Source organism: Chamaea fasciata, unplaced genomic scaffold, assembly GCF_029207755.1.
Source record: "Chamaea fasciata isolate MVZ Bird 193981 ecotype frontalis unplaced genomic scaffold, bChaFas1.0.hap1 SCAF_6, whole genome shotgun sequence".
Lineage (NCBI taxonomy): Eukaryota > Metazoa > Chordata > Aves > Passeriformes > Sylviidae > Chamaea > Chamaea fasciata.
Window position 1 is genome coordinate 7,765,441 of NW_027094091.1, and position 14,634 is coordinate 7,780,074.

Below are 14,634 nucleotides of genomic sequence, written 5' to 3' on the forward strand. Positions count from 1 at the left end.
ATTCACATTTTGACAGGACAGTAACAAGTCTGTAGCTATATTTAAGAGCAAATGAAAAAAAAATCCCACCAGTTTGATTTTAATAGGATGCAAAACTGTAGAAGAAATTTTAGAGGTGCAGAGACAGTTGCATTTTCCACCTCTTTCCAGCATGCAGTTACTAAAGATGTATCATTCCTGATTGAGAGAAACTTGGCCGGAAGGAAAAGAACTGAGTTTCAAGAGAAAAAGAGAATGTAGTACCTTGTTTGTAGTTTGGTAGCATATCATGTATTATGCCACATGGAAAATTTACATGAGAGCTACAGATAGGCTTTTATAGTGAGTGAAAAAAAGAGAAAGTTTTAAAATGAGCAAGAAATTGGCTACAGCAAAAAGACATCAAAATGCCAGAAAGGTGCTAACAGACTTCTTAATAGATTTACCTTAGAGCTCAGTTCAGCATATATTCCCATTAATGCCCTTCCTGTGGGAACTTGAAGTCTCCCAAAGCCATTTGTAGAAGACATAAAACTAGGAAGCACATCTATGTGGGAAAGAGGATTATAACACCATGCAGGAAGAGCTGCACAAATCTTGTAATGCAGAGTGTCACACATGAAATTGAATTGAGTAATGAACAGAACACTTGGGGAGTTCATCAGTCAGAAACAGCGTTGGGAGGGAACGCCTGGGGCTATCAGTCGCTCCACAAGAAAACACGAGCCATCAATATTAACTGGCTGCAAAAGAAGCAAAGCCCAGGATATATCGGACCTGACAAAACAAACTGGTTGATTGGCCCCACTTACTGGGAGGAATGTGGTTGACATCAGGACTCGGTGAAACTAAAGGGCAATGTCATTTTATGCCCAATAGGAACAAATTAGCCCCGAATACACCCAAGCCAGAAGTCAGACACACATTTCCAAGAAGGGAACAGTCAACAGGAGTATTTGAACAACTTGCAGTGTAAGACAGACAGCCAAATATTTTCTAAACACGTATTCTACAGTCTAGCAGAAAGCTGAACAAGCTCAGAGAGGTCCCTTTCAATCATACACTCTATTTAATGTTACAGAAATAAAGCCCAAGCTCATAGGAGAAGGTACATCTTAGGAGATCAGCTAACACAGATGGGAAACAAACACCACATCTGGAGAAGCACAAACCGTCTCAGCTTTGCTTATTATTAGCTATGTTCACAATCGGTGACATATCACATGTCAGAGTGACAAGTAAGACAATGAGGGTAACTCAATTAATCCATTAATCATCTTAATGGGCTAAGGGAACCCAACAGGATCACAGTAACCCTGTTATTTAACAACTTCACATCACAGAATGGATATGCTCCCTAACCCACACCTAACCCAGGCCAGAGGATTGGAACTGACTCCAGGGTCTGAATTACCATCTCTAATACTGAAAATGCTGAGATTCTGATGATTTCAAAAGACAGTTGAGTACCTTCCAAGCTTTTGCATTGGAAGAGTTCTCATGACATTGAATTAAACAGACTTACCCCCAAAGAGTTCAATTAAGAAAGTAATTAGAAAAATAGAATTATTTTGATCTATATGTTAAAGTAGTCATAGTTATGACATTAAAGAACAGACTTTAAGAGCAAATATCCTGGGGCCAGAATTATATAAAAACTTGGAAAAAGAAGACTAGGTCAGCAAGGCACTTTGCCTCTCTTGCCTAATCCAAACCAGAAGTGTATTGGGTAGGTGCATGGATATTACGATAGCTACTTTATAACCATCACAGATCCAGCTGCTCCTTAATTTCCAAGTATCATTAAACATTTTTAAAGATTATTTTATGAAACACAAGTTCTTAAAATACAAGTAAAAATATGACTGAAATTGAAGAGGCTTGAGGAAGCACAGCTGATGCTAGAGTTTGCTATAGCAATGCATTATGCAAAGACAGACTCCTCTTCTGGTACCCCTGAAGTACTTGAGCATGACATGATAATGACCACACTTGAGCATTATCCTGTTTTCCGTGCATTTAAAACAGATTTTGTTCAATTTCTTTCAGGTAGGTAAGCAGACATCTCAAAGCAGGTCACAGGAACGAGATTTATTCTCAGCAAGTTTTGAAGCTCGCTCACAACTAAAAGTGTTCGAATATCACAAGGCATGACAATGAGTCAGAGAGGGGCAAAAGCAGAACAAACACCTCTACATATACTCCAGCTCTCATTATTTTAACTAATTCTAGCTGGGACAGCAAGTGTCAGGCACACCTGCTCATACCAAGAGCACACAATTTTGAACACACAGTGATAGTCACAACTTGGTTTTACAGCTCAGCCACACAGACAGTGACTCCAAGTGCTCCTCAACTCCAGGCACTAGGGCACTGTGACAGACTTCACACCATCAGGAAGAACAAAACCCTTTAAGTAAGAGACACCATTCCCTGGACACATCCAGGTAGTTCTCTCAGGAGCAGTCAGTCCTCACCCAGCCTCAGCAAATCACTCTCCACATAAGGAACACAGACATTTGAATTGGAAAAAACCTGCGTAGCTTTGCCTTCGGCAAAACTGATTTCTAACTCATCAAATGAACTGGTAAGGTTGCATGAACGTGAGAATTGTCTGTCTGGTTCAGTGGTTTCCATTTTGAGACACCAATGAACTCATCCAGAGTGCCTGCAGAGGGTAAATGAACAGAGAAAACTCAGTATTACTGTAAAGATTCCATGCATGCCCTGGAAGATTTTTAGGGATCCACAAAGATAAAAAGGTTAAAAAACTCTAGTCATAGAACCCTTTTTCATCAACAACTATGCTGCAAACTCTGCTTCTATATATAAAACAAGTAAAAATACAATTAATTATAATTGGACTGGTAATTTACTTATTAGAAGCTTGGAAAAAAGCTCACTTATTTCAGATAATGTCAATACATTCCTACATGAATGTCTGCACTTCTATTAACTCCGAGACATCTCACTTTCTGTTTATTATTTGACAATGTGTTAATGGAACTGAATTTCCACTTAGACTCTCTTTCCTAAGAATTCACAACTCATTCAGAATCCACCATATGGACTGAAGATATCTGGAGATTTTTTGCCTTTCTTTTCTGAGAAAGAGATTGTGAAAAATCAGATCAAAATAGGCAAAGACTACATCCCTCACAGCACACAAAAATTAACCACCTCAAAATTACATTCAGTTTCTTCAGGGAGGTGAGGTGATCTATGCACTGGTCTGGACAGTCAGTTATGCTGTCAGTTAAGTCAGAGATTGAGAATAAATGAGCTTCTGCAATGAGTTAACACAAATGCACAGGCTATACAAGGACTATTACATTCCAGCTGACGGTATTCTGCACCCTTGACCGGATATGAAGCCTCTAAAGAAGAAAACTGAAACTTAAAATAAGGTATCCTGTGGTAAATGATCCTGAAGGGCTATTGGAAAAGACACAAATACTGAATTATGCATTTTGAAAGAATTTAGTGTTCCTGCTTTGTTTCTTTTTAGCAAGAACAGCTGATCACCTGGCAAAATTCAGAAGGCAAATAAATATGATAATCACTCATCCTACATGCAAGCAAAAGGAAGAACAAACAAACCACCACCACCAAAATGCTGTAGGCACATCCCTTGCCCTGTGACTACACCACTTGAACTAGAAAGTGAGATGCAGAATAGACTGCAGAATTTTATATCCATAATAATGGCCTTTGCAGTTCTACCAGACATAATCAAAATGTCTGTCCTTGTATTCCAGTGCCAGGAAGAAAGTTTCCTTTACTTCTCTCTGCCACTATGTTATACTAGAGACTTTTAAAATAAAAATATACATTCATTTAGAATTTAACTTCATTCAAGGAGGATTTTTATCTGTAGATCATTTTCAAAAGCCACAATGACTACAATACTGCTGGATGTGACAGGCTTCTAGAGACTAACCAGAGCCTGGAAAAGTAAGAACATTACATTTAACTCCCCTAACCAACAAGAGAAGCAGCTCCAGAAACTACCAGTCACCATCCTTGCCAGCCAAAGAAGTGCACAACAGCAGCTGGCAAGCAAGAAGAATGGCATTAAAGGAAAGGTGATGAGATCATGAGCTAATAGGAGAAAGAACATGCTGCTGTCTGTGGCTCTACGGAAGTGCCACACAGGAGCTGTGAACAGCCACACTGGTAAACAAATTACCACTGGACCGGGATGCTTTGCATGTGGATTTCCAGAAAACAAAGCCACAAAACACCAATTCCTTGTGCCTTTGACTTTCTTCAAAGAATTCATCTTGCTGACTCTAAAAGATAAATTCACACCTCCATTTTTGTCAAACGTATCAAGAAATAGTAATTGTTTCCTCTTTTTTCCTTTGATTCTCTGCAGACAGTGATGGCTATCACATTCCCAGCCTGTGCCACACCAGAAATTTCATTTATATGGACTGGAAAATAAAAATCATCTCCAAAGTCTCAGTCCTCTCACGCATCATCACGAAGTGCTCAAACCAACTCAAGTGACAGCCACTGTGCCAGCTGAGGCAGAACTGCTCCTCTCCCTCTGCTCCTTTCCAGCAGCCCCCACAGAACAAGGATTCAGGGCTCAGGATACTGAAAAAGATCTGGAGATGCTTTCTGCTCCCCAGCCAGCAGCAACAGAGCAGGGTGATCTCTGACCTTGCCCATGGTGACCAAAGCCACTCATGATCCTCACTCCCCTGCATGAGCATCGAGCTGGTTAATAAGCTGGAAAGTTTCCACAGGACTGCCAATGGCAAAGGAGGATGGGCAAGGGAGGGAATCAAGAGTTAGAACTGGGAAGCGATGGTAAAAACCAGCTCTGCAGGGATGAGGTCTAAGAAAAGAGTGTGGGAAAACCTGTGAAAGGACATGAAGAATCCAGCTCAGGAGTTATCCAGGCAGGAGCTGTGGTGAGGAATGGAGCAAATGAAAACACAAAGTGATGAAAACTCAAAAAGCAAGAATGAAAAATAGAAATTCAACATCTCCTGTGGTTTTTATTGTAGAGAAACAGACTAAAATAGAGTTCAGCAAGTAAATTACTCAGTAAATTCCACTAATTTTTTTTTCCACAGCTATTGTGACCAACTGAATAGCTGTGCAAATATTCCCAGAATGATGACAACATTCATCACACTGGAGATATTAAAACACAGCCTATCTGACCTGCTATTAGGATGCTAGTGGAAAATACATTACAAGTAAAATTCTGCAAGCAAGAGACAACAGAGAACTATCCTATTTCACCCTTCTGAGCTGCACGGGGAGGAGGGAAGGTTTTTCACAGCATATTCATGCTTGTATTTGTCAACTAGCTTGGGGACATGTAAACTGCCTTTCAACACTCTCTCTCTGCTTGAAGAATGCCCTCCTGTATGATTTAAACCTCAAACTTGGATTGAATAAACTCCAAATGTATCTTTCCCAAAACACAAATGCCATTCCGAGTCTGAAAGTAATCTGTCCTCTTGTCTATTTTGGGGTGAGATCTGATGTGCTGACAGTGCAGGTCTAATAAATAGATTATGAAGATTTAATGACTTCCTGTGAAATAGAAAACATGAAGTGAGACCAGACAAACCAGGTAGGAACTGTCAACGGAACAATTAATTGCCTGGTGAGGAATTCACCTGATGTGGCTGTTAGGAGTAAACTTATACCTTAAAAAACACCCTCTTATCAACAGAGAAGTTGACATAGAAAAATAATTTCTGCATTTTGGTCTAGGTTACTTATGTTTTCAGGAATGATGATTAATTGCTTCAGAATCCTGTTGGAAAAAATCTGTCTTTATTTTCCTAAATGATTTCTCATGCAGCCCTGGGAAAACAGACTCTAAAATTGCTGGGCACAAAAGGTTTGGGAGAAAGTTAACTTCGAGCCACTGGAATATGTTGCAGAAGCAGCCTGCTAGCCTGGGAAGTTGGCAGACTGAGATCCTTCCTGCCTTTGTGAAGAGCCAACAGAGATTTTACAAGTGCTCGAAGCGCCTTAGACAAGCAGAAACTTAAACTGGTTGGGTCTGAGCATGTAATGCAACCAAAAGGAAGAGCAGCACCAGGAGCCTGTGCCATCTGGGAGCATCTGTATTAATGCACCTACTTCACACATTACAAGGCTCTTACAAACCCAGGGCCAAGGACTTGCATACTCTGTGTACTTCAGTGTGTGCTGCTCTGCTTGTTTTCTGGTTCTAAAGTGCCTGCTTTTCAAAAAGCAATCCAAAGGATAACAAGCGCTTTTTTTCTTCCTTTCTGTATAGAAAATCTGGCACTTCCAGCCTTTCTTGTTTTATTTCTCTATTCCTCAAGTCCCGGATGAAAATTATCTTTGTCCCTATCTCTCTGTTACACATTTTTACAACTATTTAACTACCCTCATAAACTCCTCCTTTGAAACACATTTTGGGTGCGATAAATACATTTAAAAAAATGGTCAAATTTATATACCTGTACCAGCCAGATCCCATCTTTCGTGTCTTCTACAAGCTCATAGAAGTGCATTTCACCGCTGAAGTTTGTACTGGAAACTGATTCAGAGGCCTCTTCCTCCTTGAGAGCTGAATAAAGCTCTCCTTCCATGAGGTCTCCTGAAAAACAGACAATTGGAGAAATTAAATTAAAATGGCACTGGACAAAGATCACTTCACAAATTCTAGTAACAGTTTAACTAACAATATTTGCATGGTTGCTCAAAGAACCTTTCCAGTACAAAGGTAGCTAAACTTTAAGTTGTTACTATAATTCAGTCTCTGGTGACATGACTATGAGCAATTTGACTTCAGTCAGACCACAGAAGATATGAATGCTCTGTTTCTGATTACACAGACACACCACCCATGCAAGAGCTCACAAAGGAATAAAAGAACATCTTCTAAGGCTCATTCTCTGCAAATAAAAACATACAGTGGCTGAGAGCAATTTTAGTCGATACATCTTTGCTTTTCTTTCACAGGATTGCAATTTTGCAGCAAGCAACTTCTTAACACTGATAATTCAAACAGACTTCCAAAATTTCAATCATCAATTCTGGACCAAAACCCAGAATAGCTTGTGGTTCTCTTGCTAGTAAAAATCTCAGGCAGAATAATTGAGCTGTTGGCTAGTGTTTGCACAGCTGGGAAAAGTTCCCATGAACTCCAAACGCAATGACATAAAGAGCTCACGGTAAAATCATCTGATTATGTTTCCTTCGTAATCTCATTTCCTCCTTGTGTTTTGTTTCACAATCATTACAAACACTCTTAATGACAACCCGCATTCTAGTAACTAATCTACTAAGCTTTAAGAAATGAAGCCTTGTCCAAAACCAGTTTCCTTAAAAACATAAAAATAAGTGTAACAGCTGAAACCCTTGAGGGATTTGCAAAAATATTCATAAAATTTAGAGGGGAAAGAAAAAAACAAAACGCAACCACGAAAAAATGCTGCAAAGACTGTTGGTATGAGAAGTGTTTCCATGACATTTGAAGAAGTTGGTTAATACAGTTTGTTTGGAGTTAAACACTTCCCTGCAGCATATGCAACCCAAACATCATGACATCATGAAAGTACCTGACAGCCAAGGAGTGAAAGTGATTGGAAACAAAAGTGAAACTGCCTAATGCTTGTTACTGTTGGGGCAGCAAAGCCTATAAACAACATAAAAACATAAATAAACAATGAACAGTAACAGCAAATTAGATTTAAATGCCCAGGATTGATATCAATTATTTAAACCGGAATTTTTAAGGTTATATGGCAGGCACTTCATCCATAGAAATCCTTCACTCTCCCTGTCCAGACATTAGGGACCCTCACTGCCTATCCTGATTGGTGGGATTTCTCTCTCTCCTGGATCACCAGCCCTTCCATCATTGATTTAAAAGCAGCGACTCACATTTTCCTGCTTGGCTGGCACTACAGCTATTACATCAGCCCCATCTCCCAGTCCTTGGGGCCAGCTCCCTCCGACTGCTCCAGGCAGCATCCTTACTTTCAGGACACTTCTGCCATTCTTCCATCTCCACTGCTCTTCATCCCTCGCTGTCCATCAGCCCCAAGAAGTCCACCTCCTTCACCTGGTTCTCCTTACTTCCGAAATGCCTCCCTGCCTTTTTCCAAGCTGTTTTTGGTATGCAGGAACTAGTTCTGCTCCCCTTGTATAAAACCATCTCAACCCTGGGTACCCATCCTTTCTGCTCCTCAGCTATGAAATCATCGCTTTCCTTGGGGCCCATCTTGATAACCGTACCTGTAACAAACCCAGCAAACGGGTGAGAATACACGGGAACAAGCTAGCCCCAGCCGTAAACAGTAGCCTACCGCAGCTTATTTGGAGTCTCTTTTCCTCGTTTTTCAGGGCAGACCACATTCGGTCCCATCAGTGCCACCCGCACTGACCCGACCGCCCGCGGCGGAACTCCCGGGGCAGGGGCGGGAAGGGCCGGGCAGGGAAGGGAAGGGGAGGGAAGGGCCGCTGCTGGTGCCCCGTCCAGAGCAGGCCTTTCACTCGGCGCAGCCCGCTCGGGCTCACAACGCCGCCGGGCTTGGACCGTCACCCCCCGAGGTCCCCGGGCTCCCTCCACGGACCCCCTTGCTGGGGGGAGCCAGCTCGCTCCCCAAACCCGCCCTGCGAAGGGAAGCAGCGCCCGCGTCTCCATCCAAGGGCGGCCGGAGCCCAGGCGGGGGTGGCCGGGCGCCGACCTCCGTCCGTTCCCCCGGGTCACGGGGGAGCTCCGCGTACCTGACTTCTCCACCAGCTCCCGCACATCCTTCTTCTCGGGCAGCCCCGAGTGCCCCAGCCCGCGGCACTCCAGGATGGTCCGCAGCTTCCTGAAGCTCAGCGCCACCGGGTCCACCAGCTGCGTGGCGAGGAAGCCGCTCTCGTACCACGCCACGGCCTCGAACACCCGGGCCAGCACGAAGAGCGCCAGGAAGTAGAGCAGCAAACAGCACAGCTTCACCCACATCTTCCCGGGAGCGCCGAGCCTGAGGCCGGGCTGGGGAGGGAGGGAGGGGAGCGGGGGCTGTCAGGGGAGCGGGGCCGCGGCCCCCCCGCCTCCCGCCCGCCGCTGTCGCTGTCCCCGCCCCGGCGGAGCCGCGGAGACATAACAGTGACGTGAGCAGCCGGCACCGCCCCCCTGCCCCTTTTTCCCCTTTTCCCGCTTCCCCTTTTCCCCTTCCCCTTCTTCCCGTTCTCCTTTCCCCCCGCCGTGATTCAGCAGCGCGGCCCGACCCCGCATCAGCAGGTTCGGGGGGCGGTCGCGTCCCTGTCCCCGGCTGCAACTTTGGACCCTGCGACTGCGCTTGCTGCGAGAAAAATAATATATAAATACCTCTGTTAAAGGGGAGGGAGAGGGCACATCCGACCTGCCGACGTTTTTAATGAAAAGAAAAATATTTATAAAGCCAGAACTGGGGCCCGATATTTGCAGGGAGGATCTGTTCGGGCAGTTTTAGGGCAGCTTAGTGGACACAGTTTCTTCGGGTTCGGGCTGCTGGGTGTAGGGATGATCCCTCCGCTCCTCATTCCCGCACGCCAGCCCCGCTCCCAGCCCTTGGCTGGCGCGAAAGCAAATTCCACAGTGAGATTCATCTGCACGGGTCGGAACTCGGACTCTGCAGCTTTGCCTCGGCACTCGAGCGCTGAGAACTTGTGCCAAAGCGACAGCCAAAGGCAAGCGTGAGCTGCACCCCGACTTCATACAAGGGTTTAAGTTGGGTCTGTGCTCACATTGGAAGCATTTTGGAGCACAGCGTGGATCCCCGCTGAAGTGAATCCTCGAAGAACTATCGCAGGCTGTACAAGAAGTGTTGGCCTGCAATGATACAATTTAGCCTGCTACAGAAAACGTACTAAAATCGAGCTGCTGCGTTGAGATGAAGGTTCTTCTTTGAAGGAAACTCAACAGTGCTTCTGAATGTTCAGTTATTTTAAGAATCCGTAATTTGCATGAAAATTGGCAGCTCATACAGATGAGCACAAAAATAGCAGCTTAGCTAGCTATAGCACTGAGAACCCCCCAGAGTGTACACGCTGTAATTCTGTATTATCAATTTTCCAAAAGGCACACTAATATTGATCTGGAAAAAAGCATTTAAATCACTGTACTCCTCAGAGCCTTTAAAACACATTTACAGGTTTCTGAGTGTGCTGATAAGATTTAAAAAGGAAAAAACTCAACCATCCACGTTCAGCTCGTTTTGTGACACGGCCAACACAGCCTCTTCCAGAAGAAAAATCATGACACTGTTCTTCAGGAATGGGCTCATTTTGGTTCTTGAAAGGGGAAGAGTGGAGGAATTGCAGATGTAGCTGCTCACAAAGCCCTTATGGGCTGGTAAATGTTGTGCCCTTCCACCGGGAGTTATGCACAACTTTATTCTTCAACATTTTTATCTGCAAAAGTGGACTGCAAACCTTGCGTTGGCTTGTGCTGCTCTGTTAAAAGACAAAGGGATTTCGGCAGCTCCGCAGGGTTTGCAGCAAGGCCGGGTGGGACAGAAGGTACCAGAGGCACAGCCCGGTGAAGGGGCTCACAGAGGGCCGGGCCAAGTGCTCTTCTCTCATTCACAGGCACTGCAGCCTGGGAAACTTCCTGCCAAAGCCAGGGCCCGTCTTCCTAATGAGCAGGTGGCAAAGTATCAGTAAGATGAATCCTTTGCCCTTGGCAAAAACCAAGGGAGTGGCTTTGTCCCTGCAGCTGGTGGAGCCAGGGACAGTCAATAAAACACACATTTCCATCACCTGTCAGAGGGCCTCAGGCAGGCTCTGAGCCCTGAAGTGCCCCAGGAACAGGGTTCTTTTCCAGAAGCTTTGTGAAGGCTCGTTCTTTTGTTCTTTCGTCACACATTCAAGAAGTTGCCTGATTTCTCTACCTTTTGTTTCAAGTGGGTGTGAAGTAACTCCCACCCGTGTGAAGTAATGGATGGGAATTTGAAGAAGGACTTGGTTTATTTAACTCTAGTTTGAAAACATTGTTGGGTTGGGGGTTTTTGGTTTGTTTTGGGTTTTCTTTGTTTCTATTTGTTTGTTTTACATGAGCACCTCAGATCCGGCTCCAGTAGAACCCTGTGTTTTTCCCCTGTAATTTCTTCGGGGTGCCCTCGCTTCCCCCGGCAGGAAGCACCTCACAACAATTACTCCTCTACGCTCACAGCTGAACTATTTGCAACACCAACTGCTGGGGAGGCTGTCACCAGCGTGTCATTTCCGAGTGCTCACGGGCTGAGCTAAATGAGACCCCTGCAGAGACAAAGCCAATCATCTGCCAGAACTCAAAGCCCTGGAGTCGTTTCAGGAAAGTACAAATGATATTTCTAGCCAGTATTCAAAACCCCTCAAAGCAACCCAAAACAAAGCAGCTGCCAACACTGAAGCACCCGGAGGAGGGGCGAGTACAAGCAAGAACTGCAGGTGATGAGTTAAGCAAAGGTCTAGCAGAGCACACCTAAATGGATCCAGCGCCTCTCCCAGGCACTCCGGTGTTCTCTTCCCTCCCCACCTCTGCATCCCTGATGCACTAAACTGACCCTGCCAGAAGATATTCCATTTTCTAACTGTAGCTGTCATTTGGTTTCCAGTTGGAACTCTGAATGTCTTTGACATGTCACCTGCAAACAATCTTTCAGGGAGTTTTAATTATCTGGAAAATCTAAATATCTTAGGAGTGAATTGAAATTCATTGGGGCTGAACACAAAGATGACACACACTGGCATTTCTAAAGACCCCAGGGTTAACACTACTTAATTAACAGCATTAAACAGTCATCAGTCAGTCAGTCCTATGCTCACAGAGCAAATATTACAAATGTGTAGAGAATGGAGAATATATATTCCACCTTTAAACAAAAGCCCAAAGCAAGGATCTGCTTTTAAATAATTTTAGCAGCAAAAATATTTAACTATAATTTAGGAGCTAATGAGCCCAAATCCTGAGAACTGGGACAGCCACCTTTCCCTGCCAGACAGCCAAACCTGCAGTTTTTTATCTGCTGCCCCTTGGTAAATGGCAAGGATTCCCTCTCCTCCCCCCTCCTCTCCTACGAGCAGTTGCTGATTGTGCAGCCTGGGAATATGGACAGTAATCCACTTTCCAGACTTCTGTGGGGAACATAAGAAAAGTATTGTCATTTTGAAATCAGTAGAACAGAGGATTAACATCTTAATTCAATCCTTTACCATGTTAAAATAACATCACACCATTTTTTAATGAGTGTATCAGGAGAACAGTTCAGCAAACTAATATTCAAACAACCTGAAAGACAGTTTTCCCAAGAGCCAACCCTGCAAATACAATTTATTGACAGGAATTGTACCTCGATGATACTTGTGGGTCCATTGCAACTCAGGATATTCTACGATTCTGGGAATTCACTAACATAGAAACTCTTGATGTGCTTCTTTATCAACATGGGTGCATCTCGACATGTTTTAGGTGTGATATGAAACCTCCTTGTAATTGATATTAAATAAAACAAAGAAGCTTCTATGAGAGTCTCAAAGCAAGACAGCAGCAGCCCAGACATTCTTGTGTTGTAAGCAGAGGAATTTTAAATCTGAAGGTGTTTCCCGCTTTGTACAAGTGGCCAACAGGAAGTAAATTTAACAGAGGTGTGAATCTGTAACACAACTGACAGCTCAGCTAAAGCCCTGGCTGTTTAACCGCGGAATCCTGGCATGGTTTGGGTTGGGAGGGACCTCAAAGACCATCCAGTGCCACCCCTGTCATTGGGGTGAGGCAATCCCGGTGATCCGGCGGTGATTCACGCAGGAATTCAGGTTGGACAGGACGCGGGGAGGCTCCGAAGCTCAGCCGCCTGCTCAGGGTCAGCGGTGACACCCGGGCAGGTGATCAGGGCTGGAGCTGATGGTTCCCCCTGCGGGAATTTGATCTGCTATAAACACACAGTAAACACACGGTGATTAACGGCACAAAACCCGACATCAATCAGGGCAAACCAACTTAGGGGAGCAGAATAAAGTAATTAAAACTTACAATAAAGACACTTTTTTTTTTTTCCTCTTAGGCAGTTTGCATTTTCTGTTTTTGTACCAGTGAAAAACTATTTGTTGCCCCATTGGAGAAGACCAGCTCTGTTTAGTGTCCAAAATAAATAAATAAGGAGTCTTTGCTTGAGTGTGCTGAGATGCCCAAGGAGCCCACAGCAGTGCAGAACTTCACAAATTAAACCCCTGTGCTGATGACCTAAGAAACCAGAAGATAGTGCTTGTGTTTGAGCATAATTTGTGATTAAAGAGCAAAAACAGAAAAGCAGCAGATTGGGCTGAAATCTGACCAATTAATGACAGAACACATCACACAAGTCCTTGTGTGTTCTTGTGAGAAAACAGAACTCTTGATTTTCCCATCCTGCCCAGCACTGTGGACACAGATAAAACAACACTACTTCAGAGTCTGACCAAATGCTGGTTTTCCAGTTAACTTTGTCCAAATTTATTAGGAGCTTTGTTTGTACTATGCTACACAAAACACAGAGTCCTGTGTGTCCTGGGCTACTGCCTCCAAGTACCAAAGCTCATAGAGCCATCATCATAAAATCATAGAATGGTTTGGGCTGAAGAGACCTTGAAGACCATTTAGTTCCAACGCCCCTGCCGTGTGCAGGGACACCTTCCACTAGTCCAGGTTACTCAGAGCCCCATCCAACCTGGCCTGGAACACTTCCCAGGGGTTCCCTAGGCAGCCTGTGCCAGGGCCTCCCCACCCGCACAGTAAAGATTTTTTTCCTAATATCCAATCTAAACCTGCTCTCTCTTTCACTTTGTAGCCATTCCCCCTTGTCCTGTCACTGCACGCCCTTGCCAAGTCTTGCCCCGTCTTTTCTGTAAATTCTCTTCAGGTACTGCAAGGCCACAGTTGGGTCATTCAAAGCTTTCTCTCTTCCAGGTTGAACAATCCCAATTTTCTCAGCCTTTCCTCACAGGAGAAGTGCTCCATCCCTCTCATCAACTTGGCGGTCTCCTCTGAATTCGCCTGGAGCTGCTGTTAACCAAGTGGAATTTGATCTGAGGCACCTCTTTGAGCACATTTTCATAAGCCACTGCCAGTGCAATGCACTTCAGGCTGTTGGTCAACACAGCACCCAGCAGGAAGTTTACTGGCCAACTACCAACCCCAGGACAGGTTAAAGGCTCCGTTTCCGGCTCGCCGGGCTCCTTAACTCAGCCCTGGCGCTCCTCAGCGTTACTTGGGCGATGTTTGGGGCAGCTGCGAGACGCGCCCCTGCAGGCTGGGGAGAGAAGCCCTCGTACCGGGGGTACCACCCGGGGGTGACCCCACACTCACCCCACGGCCCTAAATCGTTCCCCGGCGTAAAGGGCCGAGATGCGAAGGAGACACCCCAGCCCCCCGAGGCCTCCCCGGGCCCGGTGCCGCTTTAGGCCTCAGTGTCACTATGGCAACAGCGCGCCTCAGGCCCCCGCGCTTAGCTGCCCTTCTCCCTGCCTGATCCGCAACTCCCCCGGGATACCCGTTCCCCAGGCTCACTCATACGCGCCACCTGGCCGGGAAGCGCTTCCTGATCCCACCGGAGAAAAACGGCCCACCCACCCCCGCCGGCGGCGGGCCAGAGCTGCCCGCGGCACCGCCTGACTGAAAATCGCCGCTCCGCCCTGCGTTGCGCGAAGGTCCCTCGCTGA

The 14,634-nt window shown here is 45.3% G+C and overlaps 1 protein-coding gene across 5 annotated transcripts in view; it reads right to left on the reverse strand.

Annotated features, from left to right (window-relative positions):
* Positions 1 to 9,078, reverse strand: part of LOC136290918 (charged multivesicular body protein 3) — a 34,014-nt gene extending 24,936 nt beyond the window's left edge. For 2 of the 5 annotated variants that reach the window (XR_010721389.1, XM_066185362.1), the window contains exons 1-2: positions 8,716 to 9,064; positions 6,441 to 6,580 (exon numbers count right to left, since the gene is read on the reverse strand). Coding sequence is in view for 4 of the 5 variants with exons in the window: in XM_066185362.1 (XP_066041459.1) it covers positions 6,441 to 6,580; positions 8,716 to 8,941 (366 nt within the window). In the remaining variant the exon portion in view is untranslated. Of the gene's footprint in view, positions 1 to 6,440; positions 6,581 to 8,715 lie in introns of all 5 variants that reach the window. The other 3 variants (XM_066185365.1, XM_066185361.1, XM_066185364.1) reach the window with 3 other exon arrangements.
* Between the last annotated feature and the right edge of the window lie 5,556 nt (positions 9,079 to 14,634).